General features: G+C 44.6%; 1 protein-coding gene across 1 annotated transcript in view; it reads left to right on the top strand.

The window, feature by feature from the left end:
* Positions 1 to 7476, top strand: part of LOC146035642 (zinc finger MYM-type protein 1-like) — a 14785-nt gene extending 7309 nt beyond the window's left edge. Inside the window, exons 6-7 of the mRNA XM_083159218.1 lie at positions 548 to 640; positions 3195 to 7476. Of these exons, the coding sequence (XP_083015344.1) occupies positions 3993 to 5420 (1428 nt within the window). The 5' untranslated portion in view covers positions 548 to 640; positions 3195 to 3992 and the 3' untranslated portion in view covers positions 5421 to 7476. The remainder of the gene's footprint in view (positions 1 to 547; positions 641 to 3194) is intronic.
* The last annotated feature ends 4627 nt before the right edge of the window (positions 7477 to 12103 follow it).

The raw sequence follows: 12103 nt of genomic DNA, 5'->3' as shown, positions 1-12103 counted from the left end.
GGCAGACTAGATGGGCCAAATGGTTCTTATCTGCCGTCACATTCTATGTTTCTATGTCTTGATAAACCGTGGAGTGTCGCTGAGTGGTTGTGCTGTATTCTATATATGTATCCTGAAGGCACCCATGTCTATTAACCTCCCTGTTCTAGGGAGTGCCGGGCTGAATAGTCTACTATAGATGGATGGATGGATGGATAGATAGATAGGATGCGGTCACGGTCTCCACTCCGTCCAGGGCGGCTTCTGACGTGGCACGTGATGTCACCTTTGGCACACCTCGATGAGGACGGGAGTAGCCGGGCAGCGTCTGAGCACAAGCCCAGACGCTGCCCGGCATTAGACTGCGCATGCGCAGTCTAATCCCGAAAATTCCGGGATTGGAAACTCCAATCCCGGGATTGAAATCCCGTCGTTTTAGGGGCCAAATCCCGGGATCCCGCCGATCCCGATCCCGGGATAGGCCACCCTACATGGCACTCTCAGCGGAAAAATAAATGCTGGTATTTAAGGCAACGTTTCAATGCGTTTTTTTATGCATTGTCTTCAGGGAAATCCCTTGACAACCCTAACAACTAACTACACCAGCTCGCCGACCGGAAATTGAGGGGAATACGCCGTGGCAGCCCCACGCAGCGGAAAAGTGAGTAAGCACTTTTGATAGATATAAATTGTGTTTTTGTTTGCTGTGTTATTTGCACTGTACCTTGAAAAAGGGGTATCCATCCCTCGAAACGACGGATTAAAGAGTAGAACAATTTAAACATGCTTGGGATAGGCATGTGGATTAAAAAGGGATGAGATTACCTGAAGGGTAAAAAAAGGGGCAGACTAGATGGGCCAAATGGTTCTTATCTGCCGTCACATTCTATGTTTCTATGTCTTGATAAACCGTGGAGTGTCGCTGAGTGGTTGTGCTGTATTCTATATATGTATCCTGAAGGCACCCATGTTTATTCACCTCCCTGTTCTAGGGAGTGCCGGGCTGAATAGTCTACTATGGATGGATGGATAGATAGATAGGATGCGGTCACGGTCTCCACTCCGTCCAGGGCGGCTTCTGACGTGGCACGTGATGTCACCTGTGGCACACCTCGATGAGGGCGTTGCCTAGCAATGATCCACAACGCTTTCATGCTGCTAAGCCACTGGATACAGGGGAGAGACCGATCTGCACCGGCTAGGTATATAAATAAATAAAGTGCAGTAGATTATCTCAGGACCACATGCATTTCGTATAAGTAATTTTTACGGTTATTCAATTTTTTTATTTGTTCATACTTACCTGGTCCCCCGATGGTCCCTCGCCGTCCCCTGGCATTCTCAGTGTTTCGGGTCTGCGCCCATCTTCAGGACAAGTTGTGTGTCCTGAAGACAAAAGTAGGCACGAAACACCATTCACAATAAACAGTTGAATTTCATCTTTCTTATCAAGAACCGGAGTGACGCCTTTCTATTGATATATAGATATCTATTTTTGGTACCTGATCACAGATAGACGGTATGTTGCATATAGCTTCATGTTATATAGATTGTTCTTAGTATTATTATTATAGACCTTTTATGTGTCGCCACAAGCGATAGTGCCCGATTACAGTCCACATCAGGCCTGTCCAACCTCTGGCCATCCCAGCATTCCCTGTCACAGTGTTGCTATTAGGGAATGCTAAAACTGGGATTTGCCAAGGCATGCTGGGATTTGTAGTTTCACAACAGCTGGAGGGCCGCAGGTTGGACAGGCCTGGTCTACATAAACAAACCAGCAAAAAAAGAACTCAGTGACTTACAATTGAATACAATAGATGCCAAGTATGGAATATATAAACACACAGATGGAGTAGCTCTCATCCTGGCAGGGGATGGCGCTGGTGTCGCCAGCCGACATCCCCCGCCAGCGCCATGGCGATGGCGAGAAGGGGACGCACGCGCGTCCCCTTCCGACAGCGCTTCCATCCGTTCCCCGGGGTCCTCGACGCCTGTCCGCACCCCCCTCTAACCCCCCCTAACCCTGTCCGTCTCTCTGAGGCGGAGACGGACAGGGTTTCCGTCGCGCTGGCGACGGAGACTGAGACGCGCATGCGCGTGAGACGCACGCGCGTCTCAGTGTATTCGCTGGCGAGGCTTCTGGCGGGTCGCCAGAGGGGATGTCCTGGCGACCCAACAGCAAGGATGGGAAATACTCCATCTGTAGCTACACCACCAACTTATTGTATATTAATTGTATTATTGTATATTAATTGGTTCTACTTCCATCAAGTTATGCCCCTTTCAGACCGCACATATTAACCAGTATATTGCCTTTTTTTTACCGTTTCTAAACGGTAATATGTGCAGTCTGAAAGGTCCAGAGTGAATTTACCGTTTTAAAATAATTGGTATTTTAAAACTGTAAAAAAAGCAGGGTCCTATCCGTTTCAGACAAGTTTTTTTTTATGTCTGAACAGGTCTGAAACGGTACCCAGGCAGCAGTGAGCACTATTGGTCACCAGCGCAGTGCATATTTAATGAGCCGGATGCTCATTACATATGCACGGCGCTGGCTCAGAGGGGATCAGGTAATGCTTAGTGTACCCTGCCCCTGCCTCAGGTACTGGGGGATGAGGGGGTATGAGTGGGGTAGTGTCCCTCCCCCCCATTTACCCCCAGCAGCCAGTGAGTGTCAGATCCCCATCCAGAGAGCAAGCCGGGGTCACCGCCAGAGAGGAGGGGAAGGAGGAGGCAGAGGGGAGGGAGGAGGTGTGGGCTGTGACACTGATGCTGCTTTCACACCGCAAACCTGCTTTAGACCAGGTATTTACATGCGAAAGGGAGTTAAACTTGCTCTGACTCGTTTTAAAAAAACATTTTAAATTGCTGGTCTAAGCAGGTTTTGCAGTGTTGAGGAATAGGAAGGAATAATATCAGCGTTGGGGGCCGTATTGGTGTTTTACATAGTTACATAGTAGGTAAGGCTGAAAAAAGACTTGCGTCCATCTAGTTCAACCTGGTTTTCATGTGCAGTACTGTATTTCTTTGTGTGTTTTGGTGATACAAATCACTCAAAGCGGTCCCATTGAGCAACTATTGCGCGTAAGGGTTTTCCACAACTCAATTTTTAATATGAACTAGCCACACTTTATAAATGTAAGTACAATATTCTCCTTTAATCGGCTACTTTATTCAGATTATTACAAAACATCTCTGGTTTGATATTGCAGACAGCAGCAGAACCAGTTGCAGGGTTGCACTGTCCTGAAGTTTCAAGCAGATAGAAAATGTCACACATCAGCAAAAAACTAAGTGGAGCGCAGAATAGACAAAAACGCAGGATGGAACAAGAAGCTGTTAAGAAACTACCCAAATTGGATCGGTTTCTTCAACGAGTACAAACACCTTCAGGTTCGCAAAATGTGGAAACTGTTCCAAGTACAGAATGTACGGAAGTCCCTTCAACGTCCACATTGGTGTCACACTCAGAAAATGAAGAAGTATTAACGGACTTAGTCACAGATAATAGTACTAATGTAGACACCCTTCTGCCGCTGCCAGCCGACAGCTGTACAAACTCAGATAATATTAGTAATGAAGAGACTCTTCTGCCGCTGTCAGCCGACAGCGACACAGAAGTTACTCAAGTTCCTGAACAAGCACATCCCCTCCAGGATGACAATGCAGGCTTTCAATTACCAATTACTGCAGCATATCCCACAGACAGAGCACACTACCCTGTAAACATTATTGATCCAGGCATTAAAGCTTTCATAATAGAACATGGATCATGCAGACCTGTGGGGCCATTTCCACGTGATGAACACCGTAGAAGTTTTACAAAGTTTTACTATGACATAGTGACAGAATGTGGAGTGAAAATGCCAAAAATGTGGATATGCTATTCTCCAATATTAAACAAAGTGTACTGTGAACCTTGTTGGCTGTTTGCAGAACGCAATAGGAAAGGATACCAAGAAAGCTGGGTATCGGGAATTTCAGATTGAAAGGGACTGTCTCGAAAACTGATGGATCACGAACACAGCGTCATACATACAACTGCCTGTTGCATGTTCAAACAATGGAAATTGCATGGAAGAATAGACAAGGAATTGGAGAAAGGAATACAAAATGAGAAAAACTTTTGGAAGAAAGTCTTGGATCGTCTGCTAAGTGTAACATTAACATTGGCCGTTTGTAATTTGTCATTCCGTGGTCATCGTGAAGTTATTGGGCATTCGCATAGTGGAAATTTTCTTGCAATTGTTGAGCTTTTGGCTGAATTCGACCCTGTTCTTAATGAACTTTTGCGGAAGGATCCTGGTGGAGCTGTTAAGAATAAAGTGAAATACCTAAGCCCAGCAATTCAAAATGAGTTCATTCAGGTACTTTCCTCACATTTGCAGAAGACATTGGTCAATGAGATAGCTGAACAACCATTCTATTCAATTCTTATGGACACGACGCAAGACATATCGAAGTGTGATCAGATGAGTGAAGTTTTCAGATATGTAACTATAAGTAAGGATGAGAGTGGCAGACCAACAGAAGTACTAATTAAAGAGACATTTCTTGGATTTCGACTGATCACTGATCAAACTGCCTTGGGGCTGTCAAATGAAATTCTGAAAGGTTTAAAACAAAAAAACTTTGATGTGTCAAAATGTGTTGGCCAAGGTTATGATGGAGCTGCAGCGATGAGTGTAATCTACAATGGTGTACAAGCCAACATCAAAAAGGTAGAAAAGAATGCTTTGTATGTCCACTGTGCATCACACAATCTCAATTTGGTTGTGAATGATGCTGTAGCAGAAATTGAAGATGTCCAAAAGTTCTTTGACATCTTGCAGAAGTTGTATACTTTTCTAGCTGCAAGCATTAATCGTTGGAGACTTCTGGAACCGTACCATGAATTTAAAAGAATGAATGTAGAGGGTCATCCAGATGTGACATTGAAGAAGTTGTGTCCTACTCGGTGGGCTAGTAGGTTTGATGCTGTATTGGCAGTGAAGCATCGATTTGCTGCAGTAATGAAGGCACTAACACAGATCATTTTGAAAGGAAAAAAAGATGAAAGAGATGAGGCAAGTGGCCTGAAGAAAGCCATGGAATCTTTTAAATTTGTTTTCATACTTGTTATTTGGTACAAGGTCCTGAAATCAGTTCAGACAACTTCTAAGTTCCTTCAAGCAAAAGATGCAGACCTATCAAAATCTGTCAACTTTCTGGCACAGGTTACCAATGACATGACGGAACTAAGAAATAATTATCAGCGAACAAAGGAGGAAGCTGCGGCATTAGCAAAAACTTGGAAGATTGATGCCAATTTTGGCAACAAACGATCACATGCTATTATAAAATTCTTTGACGATTTGGCCAAACACGAGCCTTTCAAAGACCCTGAAGATGCGTTTAGAGTTAATGTGTTCTATGCCACACTTGGGGCCTTATTCTGATCGTAGCGGCCAAACGTGCGTACGTTCGCTATTAACGTACGCTAGCCGCACGCGGCCGTTGGGGTTAAGTCCACCCACAACTCAGCCGCATACGTACGGGCAGAAACAACGTAGAAGGGGAGTGGCGTACAAATGAGCGTACGGCAACGTACGCGGACGGACCAGCCCTTACACTCCGACAACTGGCGTACAATTGAGCGTACACCACCGTTTACGGACGTCTCTCGGCCGTCTTCCCACCGACTTCTTGCGGCTATCTGAGCGTACGCCAGCTTGCACGGACGGGTCCCTATTGTTTTCAATAGAAAAGTCAGCTTATGTCACCGCTCGTGAGAGTGAGCGTACGTCCGTGTACGCTGACATACCCTTCATATATATGGACCTGCAAATGTTGCCTTTCAACTATAATTATGAAAATTAATTAATTGATTGAATTAATTAATGTGCAAAATAGTGGCCATGGGCTTAAAACATTGCTGAAACATCCTTTGTAGGTGTTAGATGTGGTTTATGTTATTGTATCATAAATACAAAACCTATGTTTGTATTAGAGTGAACACGTTGACACATGTCGACTTGTGTAGATTGAGTGTGCTACTGTGTAAAGTCTATGAAAGCACGTAGTGAATGTGTCGACCTGTTTAACAAATACCTACCTTAGCATATATAAGCAGGTCTTACAAAGATTCTTACCTTAAATTAAACAAACCTTTAAATGTAGAGAAGTATAGAAAGATAACCTTCCAATGTGTTAGAGTGCTGTGTGTGGCTTGCAGGTAGTGAATTCATGGTTTTGACTTAATAGACTGCAGCATTGCTTATTACATTCAGGTGTATGTGTTTGAGTAGTAATCCGCGTAAATTAGCTAACCCAGGCGCATGCTGGCATGCGGTATCTGTAGGGGTGGTTTGAGATGGCGGTTGGCGGCCGCCTGTTTTGTGTCCGAAATGAACGGTGCTTTAGTCGATCGTGCGGTAGTAGCACCGCTCATTTTTGGTGCACACCCCCGTGTACGCCCATATTTACGCCCATTTTCCCTCATTATTTCGGCCGCACCCCTCTTCACGCCCCTATGCCGCCCCCAATACCCGTACACTCGCGTACAGGTTTTTTCGCACGTAGAGACCCGTCCGTAAGTGTTGGTGAGTGGTCCCGCCTGCGCATTAGCGAATGTACGCATGCGCAGATCATAAAAAATCCCGGGACGTCCGCGTACGGCCCGGCCGCTCCAACCAGAATAAGGCCCCTGATGTGGTTAATGGACAACTCCAAAACAGGTTTAAAGGCATGAAGGAAGTTGTAGACAGGTTTGGCATTGTTATACCGGCCAACTTGTTGAAGGCGACAGATGAAGAAGTTATAAGGTCGGCAAACAAGATTGTGGATTTTTATCCAAAATTTCTGACAAGAGCATTTGCTGAAGAGTTGCTTACCTTGCGAACCGTATTACCGGTCGACATTCAGAAATTAAACAACATGGCTGATTTTGCACATTTGATGATTGTGGAAAACAATATTATTGCAGGCTCCTATTGCAATGTATGCACAGCTTTGCTATTGTTCTTGACCATTCCAGTCACAGTGGCTTCATGTGAGAGATCATTCTCTAAACTGAAATTAATAAAGAATTACCTTCGAAGCACCATGTCTCAGGGACGACTGCAAAGCCTTTCAGTCCTAAGCATTGAATGTGAGGCAGCTAGAAAAATGAACAGGGATCAAGTTCTTGATGACTTTGCTGAAGCCAAAGCACGAAGAAAGAAATTCAGATAGTTGTTCAAAATTTTAAAAAAGAGTGGAAGGAAATGTAGCAGTATACAAGTAAAATGTTATTTTGTTCACCGTTGAAAGTTTGGTTGTCACTAGACTTGTTTGTTTCTGGGGCCCCTGGCAGTATTATCCATTTTATATGGCAGATCCCAATTTATTCATTGTATGTTGATGTCCTAACTGGGCGCGCCACTGCCCTATATTCTAAAATTATATGCTGTTTGCTGTTGTTATGTTGAACACTTGTGCTACGTTTATTAAGTTTATAAATGATGCTCAGTAACTGCACCACTTTAATTTTATTTATTGTAATGTAATGTTTTACATTGACAAAAACGTAATAAACATTACTTGATTTGAAAAAAAATGAACTCTTTTTTTTTTTTTTTTCCTATTTTTTTTGCCTTACCAAAATTCCATGGGGGGGGGGGGGGGGGGCGCAATAATTTTTTTGGCTGGGGGGAGCAAAATTTATAGTTACGCCACTGATAATAAATATATCGTTTACATGCACCATGGAGCGCCCCTCTGTTCTATATTTTCTCTCTCTATATATATATATATATATATATATATATATATATATATATATATATATAGTGCAGGGTAGACAGCTGGCACTCACTCGGTCTTGACAAAATAAATCAGCCTCACACAGGTTGTGTGATATATATATATTGGCAGCAGCCCATAGGTATAAACCACCACTGGTCACATTACAGGCAAATATAATTTTATTTATTTATTTACAGTTTCTTACATAGAGCAGCATATTCCGTTGCGCTTTACAATTGGAAACAACAGTGATTAAACAAACTGTGTATATACAAATCGACATGGCGGTAGGAGGGCCCTGCTCGCAAGCTTACAATTAATGGACAATTTGCAGCACCATTATTTATTTCTTTAAAGTTTCTTAAATAGCGCAGCAGATTCTGTTGCGCAACATAAGAACGCTTGGCATCAGAGATGTTTTATATACAGTATATAGCCCTTTGAGGGGTGAAGGACTTCCTGGCATAACCTGCCATTTCAGGGACCCAGTACATCAGCTATTACCAAATTAAAATAGCTTTGAGTTGATTTGGAAAACACAAATGACAAAGACCTAGATCAAACCTAAACTCATTGAGATGTTTCTCTCACAACAGTACAGTGTAAAATGGTGGCTTTAAAACATTTTTAAAAGTACATTTATGGTAAATTCAGTAAAAACACCCTAGTGAACATGGCGTTCTTTCCTAATGTTATGCAGGAGTTATGCAATCTCACATTGCTCCCTGCAGTTAAGCGATTCATTGTGCTCTCTGCTGCCAAAGGCTTTCAATGGGATATTCTTTGGGACAAGGACCGATACTGTCCCTGCTTCATTAATATGCAATCTACCCGTGATCTCTCTGGGCCTGCTTAGCTTGTCTATGTCCTTTTATTTTATACAGTCTCTGTCTCCATCAAAACATTTGTAGATACAAGCAGGTATTCTGCCATATACTTTAGTTTTATTTTTCCAAATGTGAAGCCAGTGTTGTACTGTCCCATGGTACACAAAACATAGGCTAAACCAGCAGCAGAGAGAAGCAATTCTTGATGCACAATAAATTATAGTCTTATGAACTGGGTGTCTGATATTATTCTTTCCTACAGCACAATCAGAAGCCAAGCAAATGAGCCTGCCCATTAAAATGAGATTTGTCAGACAGTGTTAAATGCCTTTGCATAACTCCCAACATGACCCTCTCCAGGAGGGACACAATGATCTGTTTCTGGACTTCTCCCTTAATTAATGATTGCCATCACCTGTGTTGAAGCGCCTGTCTTATCAATTAACCTGTGTGAAACAGGTGCTGGCAATCATACATTATGAGGGAAGTCCAGGAACAGAGCATTGTGTCCCTCCTGGAGAGGATCATGTTAGGAGGTATGCCTTTGTGGTATTTGTTTAGAAATCCTTTCTCTGTGGTCTTGCAAGACTTCATTAGATTATAAGATAAAAACAATACTAAGAACACAAACAGCATGTAGGGCCTGATTCTGCTTCACTCGCAAAAGCAACTTCTCTCTCTAATGGATAAAATGATATGCACTGCAGGGGGGGGGGGGGGGGGGGTAGATGTAACATTGTGTAGAGAGAATTAGATTTGGGTGGGGTTTGTACTTCAAACTGATATTTGTATTTTGGTGTAGAAATAAAGCAGACAGTATTTACCCTGCACAGAAACAAAGTAACTATCCCAAATCTAACTCTCTCTGCACATGTTACATCAGCCTTGCCTGCAGTGCATATGGTTTTGTCCATTAGAGAGATAATTTTCCTATGCAAGTGAACCAGAATCAGTCCCATAATGTGATACTCCTTATTCACATTCAAGCAGTAATTTTCTTACCAAGGTCTTCATAAAGTCAAAACAGCTAAATGTGCGTCTGCTCTTGTGCTACAAATCCTTTTGACCCTGTTGACCTTTTCAACCTGTCCATCTTTTGGGGTCGACCTATTGGCTGTCTATCTAGACACTGTCCAATAATCCACACATGTGTACAGCATATGGAAATGATAGTGTGATCACTGAAGTATATTTTGCATACTTTTCCCTACCCATAAGTACCTGCTTTCTGTAATGACTTGGTTATTATGTATGTTAATGCTGTGTTAACAATGGAAGATATCCTGTACTAATGGTCAGAAATTAGAACGCTGCTGATATTTAAAGATGTAAGCAGTTTGCAATTCAGTCAACCACCATTAGAATACTGCTGACTATTTTTAAAGCATTCATTTATTGTTTTGGGACACCATATACCTTGAATAACACCATCTAATTTAAGGAAAGATCAGGGCCGTCTTAACATTAGGAAGGGCCCCTGGGCAACCTAGTTCACTGGACCCCCCCCCCAAATTAGTTTGCCCAGGAGCCCACAGTCACCTCCCCAACCCTCACCTCTCTGGCTCCGTGCGGCAGCCAGTCAGCTTCCGGCGTAATGTCCCTTACACATAATTCCCCTCGTAGTGCCCCTTAAACATTGCCCATATTACTGCCCCTTACAGAATTCCCATACTGATTCCATATAAGAGGAGAGACCTCATTGCCACGTCCCTCTATCCCCACCACAAACACCCTGTCCCCCAACATACACCCCATAACCCTCTATCCCCACCACAAACACCCTGTTCCACCCACAGACCCCCTATAAAGCTTTACTCACATATACACCCTAGTACCCCTGTTTGTGCCACATTCACTCCCTATTCCTCTACACCACTCCCAATTACACACCCTACTCTTTCACTGTCCCCAACATACCCATACCATCCAACACCAGGGTGGTGAGTCTGGACCTCTTTTAGGTTTGTTATACTGGAGCTCGAGCATGGTCCCCCTTCTGATGGCCACAACTTACCAGCACATTGGGAGCCGGGTGGGCGGGATGATGATGTTAGCTGCGGCGGCTGTGATGGCTGTCACGAGAGGGGAGCAGTGCCGCGGATCGCCCCTGCGCGCGACATCTGACAGTGGGGACCCCCCAGCTGTCCGCTGCCCAGGCGCTCCCAGTCCCCGCTGTAACAGTGCACTAGTGTGTGCTGCTGCGCCTGCTATTTAAGATTCACATATCCCGCTGGACCGCGCTAGCCAATAGGCGCTCGCGGTCCAGCAGCCACCAGTTGATTGGCTGCTGGACCGCAAGCGCCTATTGGCTGGCGGTCCAGAGGGAGATGTGAATTTTAAATAGCATCACGTCTCCCGCACACAGCGAGCCGCAGTGGGAGCTAGCGGGGGAGATGGAGCGGGCGAGCTGGCGGTGCTGGGACGGCTCCGGCGCCAGGATAGCTTCCATCGCCCGGAGCTGGTGCTCCACCGGCACCGCCCTCGCTACGCCTCTGCCGCCACCGCCCTGCCCAGATCCCCCAGCGAGGGTGAGCGGATTCCCGGACGCCGGCCACCATCTTTCCCATTGGGCTGGGCCGGGGGCCCCTAGGTCCTAGGGCCCCCGGGCAACTGCCCATCGTGCCCAATGGGAAAGACGGCACTGGGAAAGATACTTATAAATGACCTTGGCACTATCCCTTACTTTTGGATAGTTCTAAGCTCTGGACTATGGTTCGAACAACATCATTCAACACATCTTACTGCCACCACCCGTGACTCATTAAAAAGTATCACAGGCCTTTATATACAATTGTGCATATGCACAGTGACCTAGTGTTCCCGCTAGGCCAGGGGTTCCCAAACTTTTTTGAATCACGGCACCCCGAAGCATCAGAATTATTTTGCGGCACCCCTAGCCTAAAGGTTTCTCATTGAGAAAGTTAGAAACAAATATTAAGTTAAATAAATTGTGTTTATATCTCATCCTTAGGATCAGTTATGTGGTAATGGACAGGATTCCCTTCTGTTTGTCAACAATTTGACTATTATATTGGACATAAATAGCTTGAATTGGTCCTGGGCCACCATCCCAGGGCACCCCTGCAAGTCCTCCAAGGCACCCCAGGGTGCCACGGCACACAGTTTGGGAACCACTGCGCTAGGCTGTTTTAGCGCCCTGCCCGATTTTTAAAGGGCAAAATGCGCCCTGCCCGTCTCGCAGCGCCCCACTAAAACAGCCTCACGGGGAAGCCCAGCGTCGCCGTTGACGGCGATGCCTGGCGCTTTCCCGGCAGCACAGTGGATTCGGAGTTGCCGGGCCCCTCCCCTTTGATGACTGTGGCGGCCGGGCCCGCCCCCTGAGAGAATATATAAATTATCTGACAAAGAAAACCTTTTTTTATAAAAAAAAAAAAAGGTAAAGTGCTTATTTAGAAAATAATGTTAACAATAAAAGTGTTACAAAAGTACATACATGCAAGTAAGCTTCAAATCAAACAGATAAAATGTAAAGATTAACAGGAAACATATATTATAGGAGAGGGGATGTT

The sequence above is a fragment of the Crinia signifera genome, chromosome 9, assembly GCF_055691185.1.
Source record: "Crinia signifera chromosome 9, ASM5569118v1, whole genome shotgun sequence".
Taxonomy (NCBI): Eukaryota; Metazoa; Chordata; class Amphibia; order Anura; family Myobatrachidae; genus Crinia; species Crinia signifera.
This window is presented reverse-complemented; position numbering and strand designations above follow the sequence as displayed.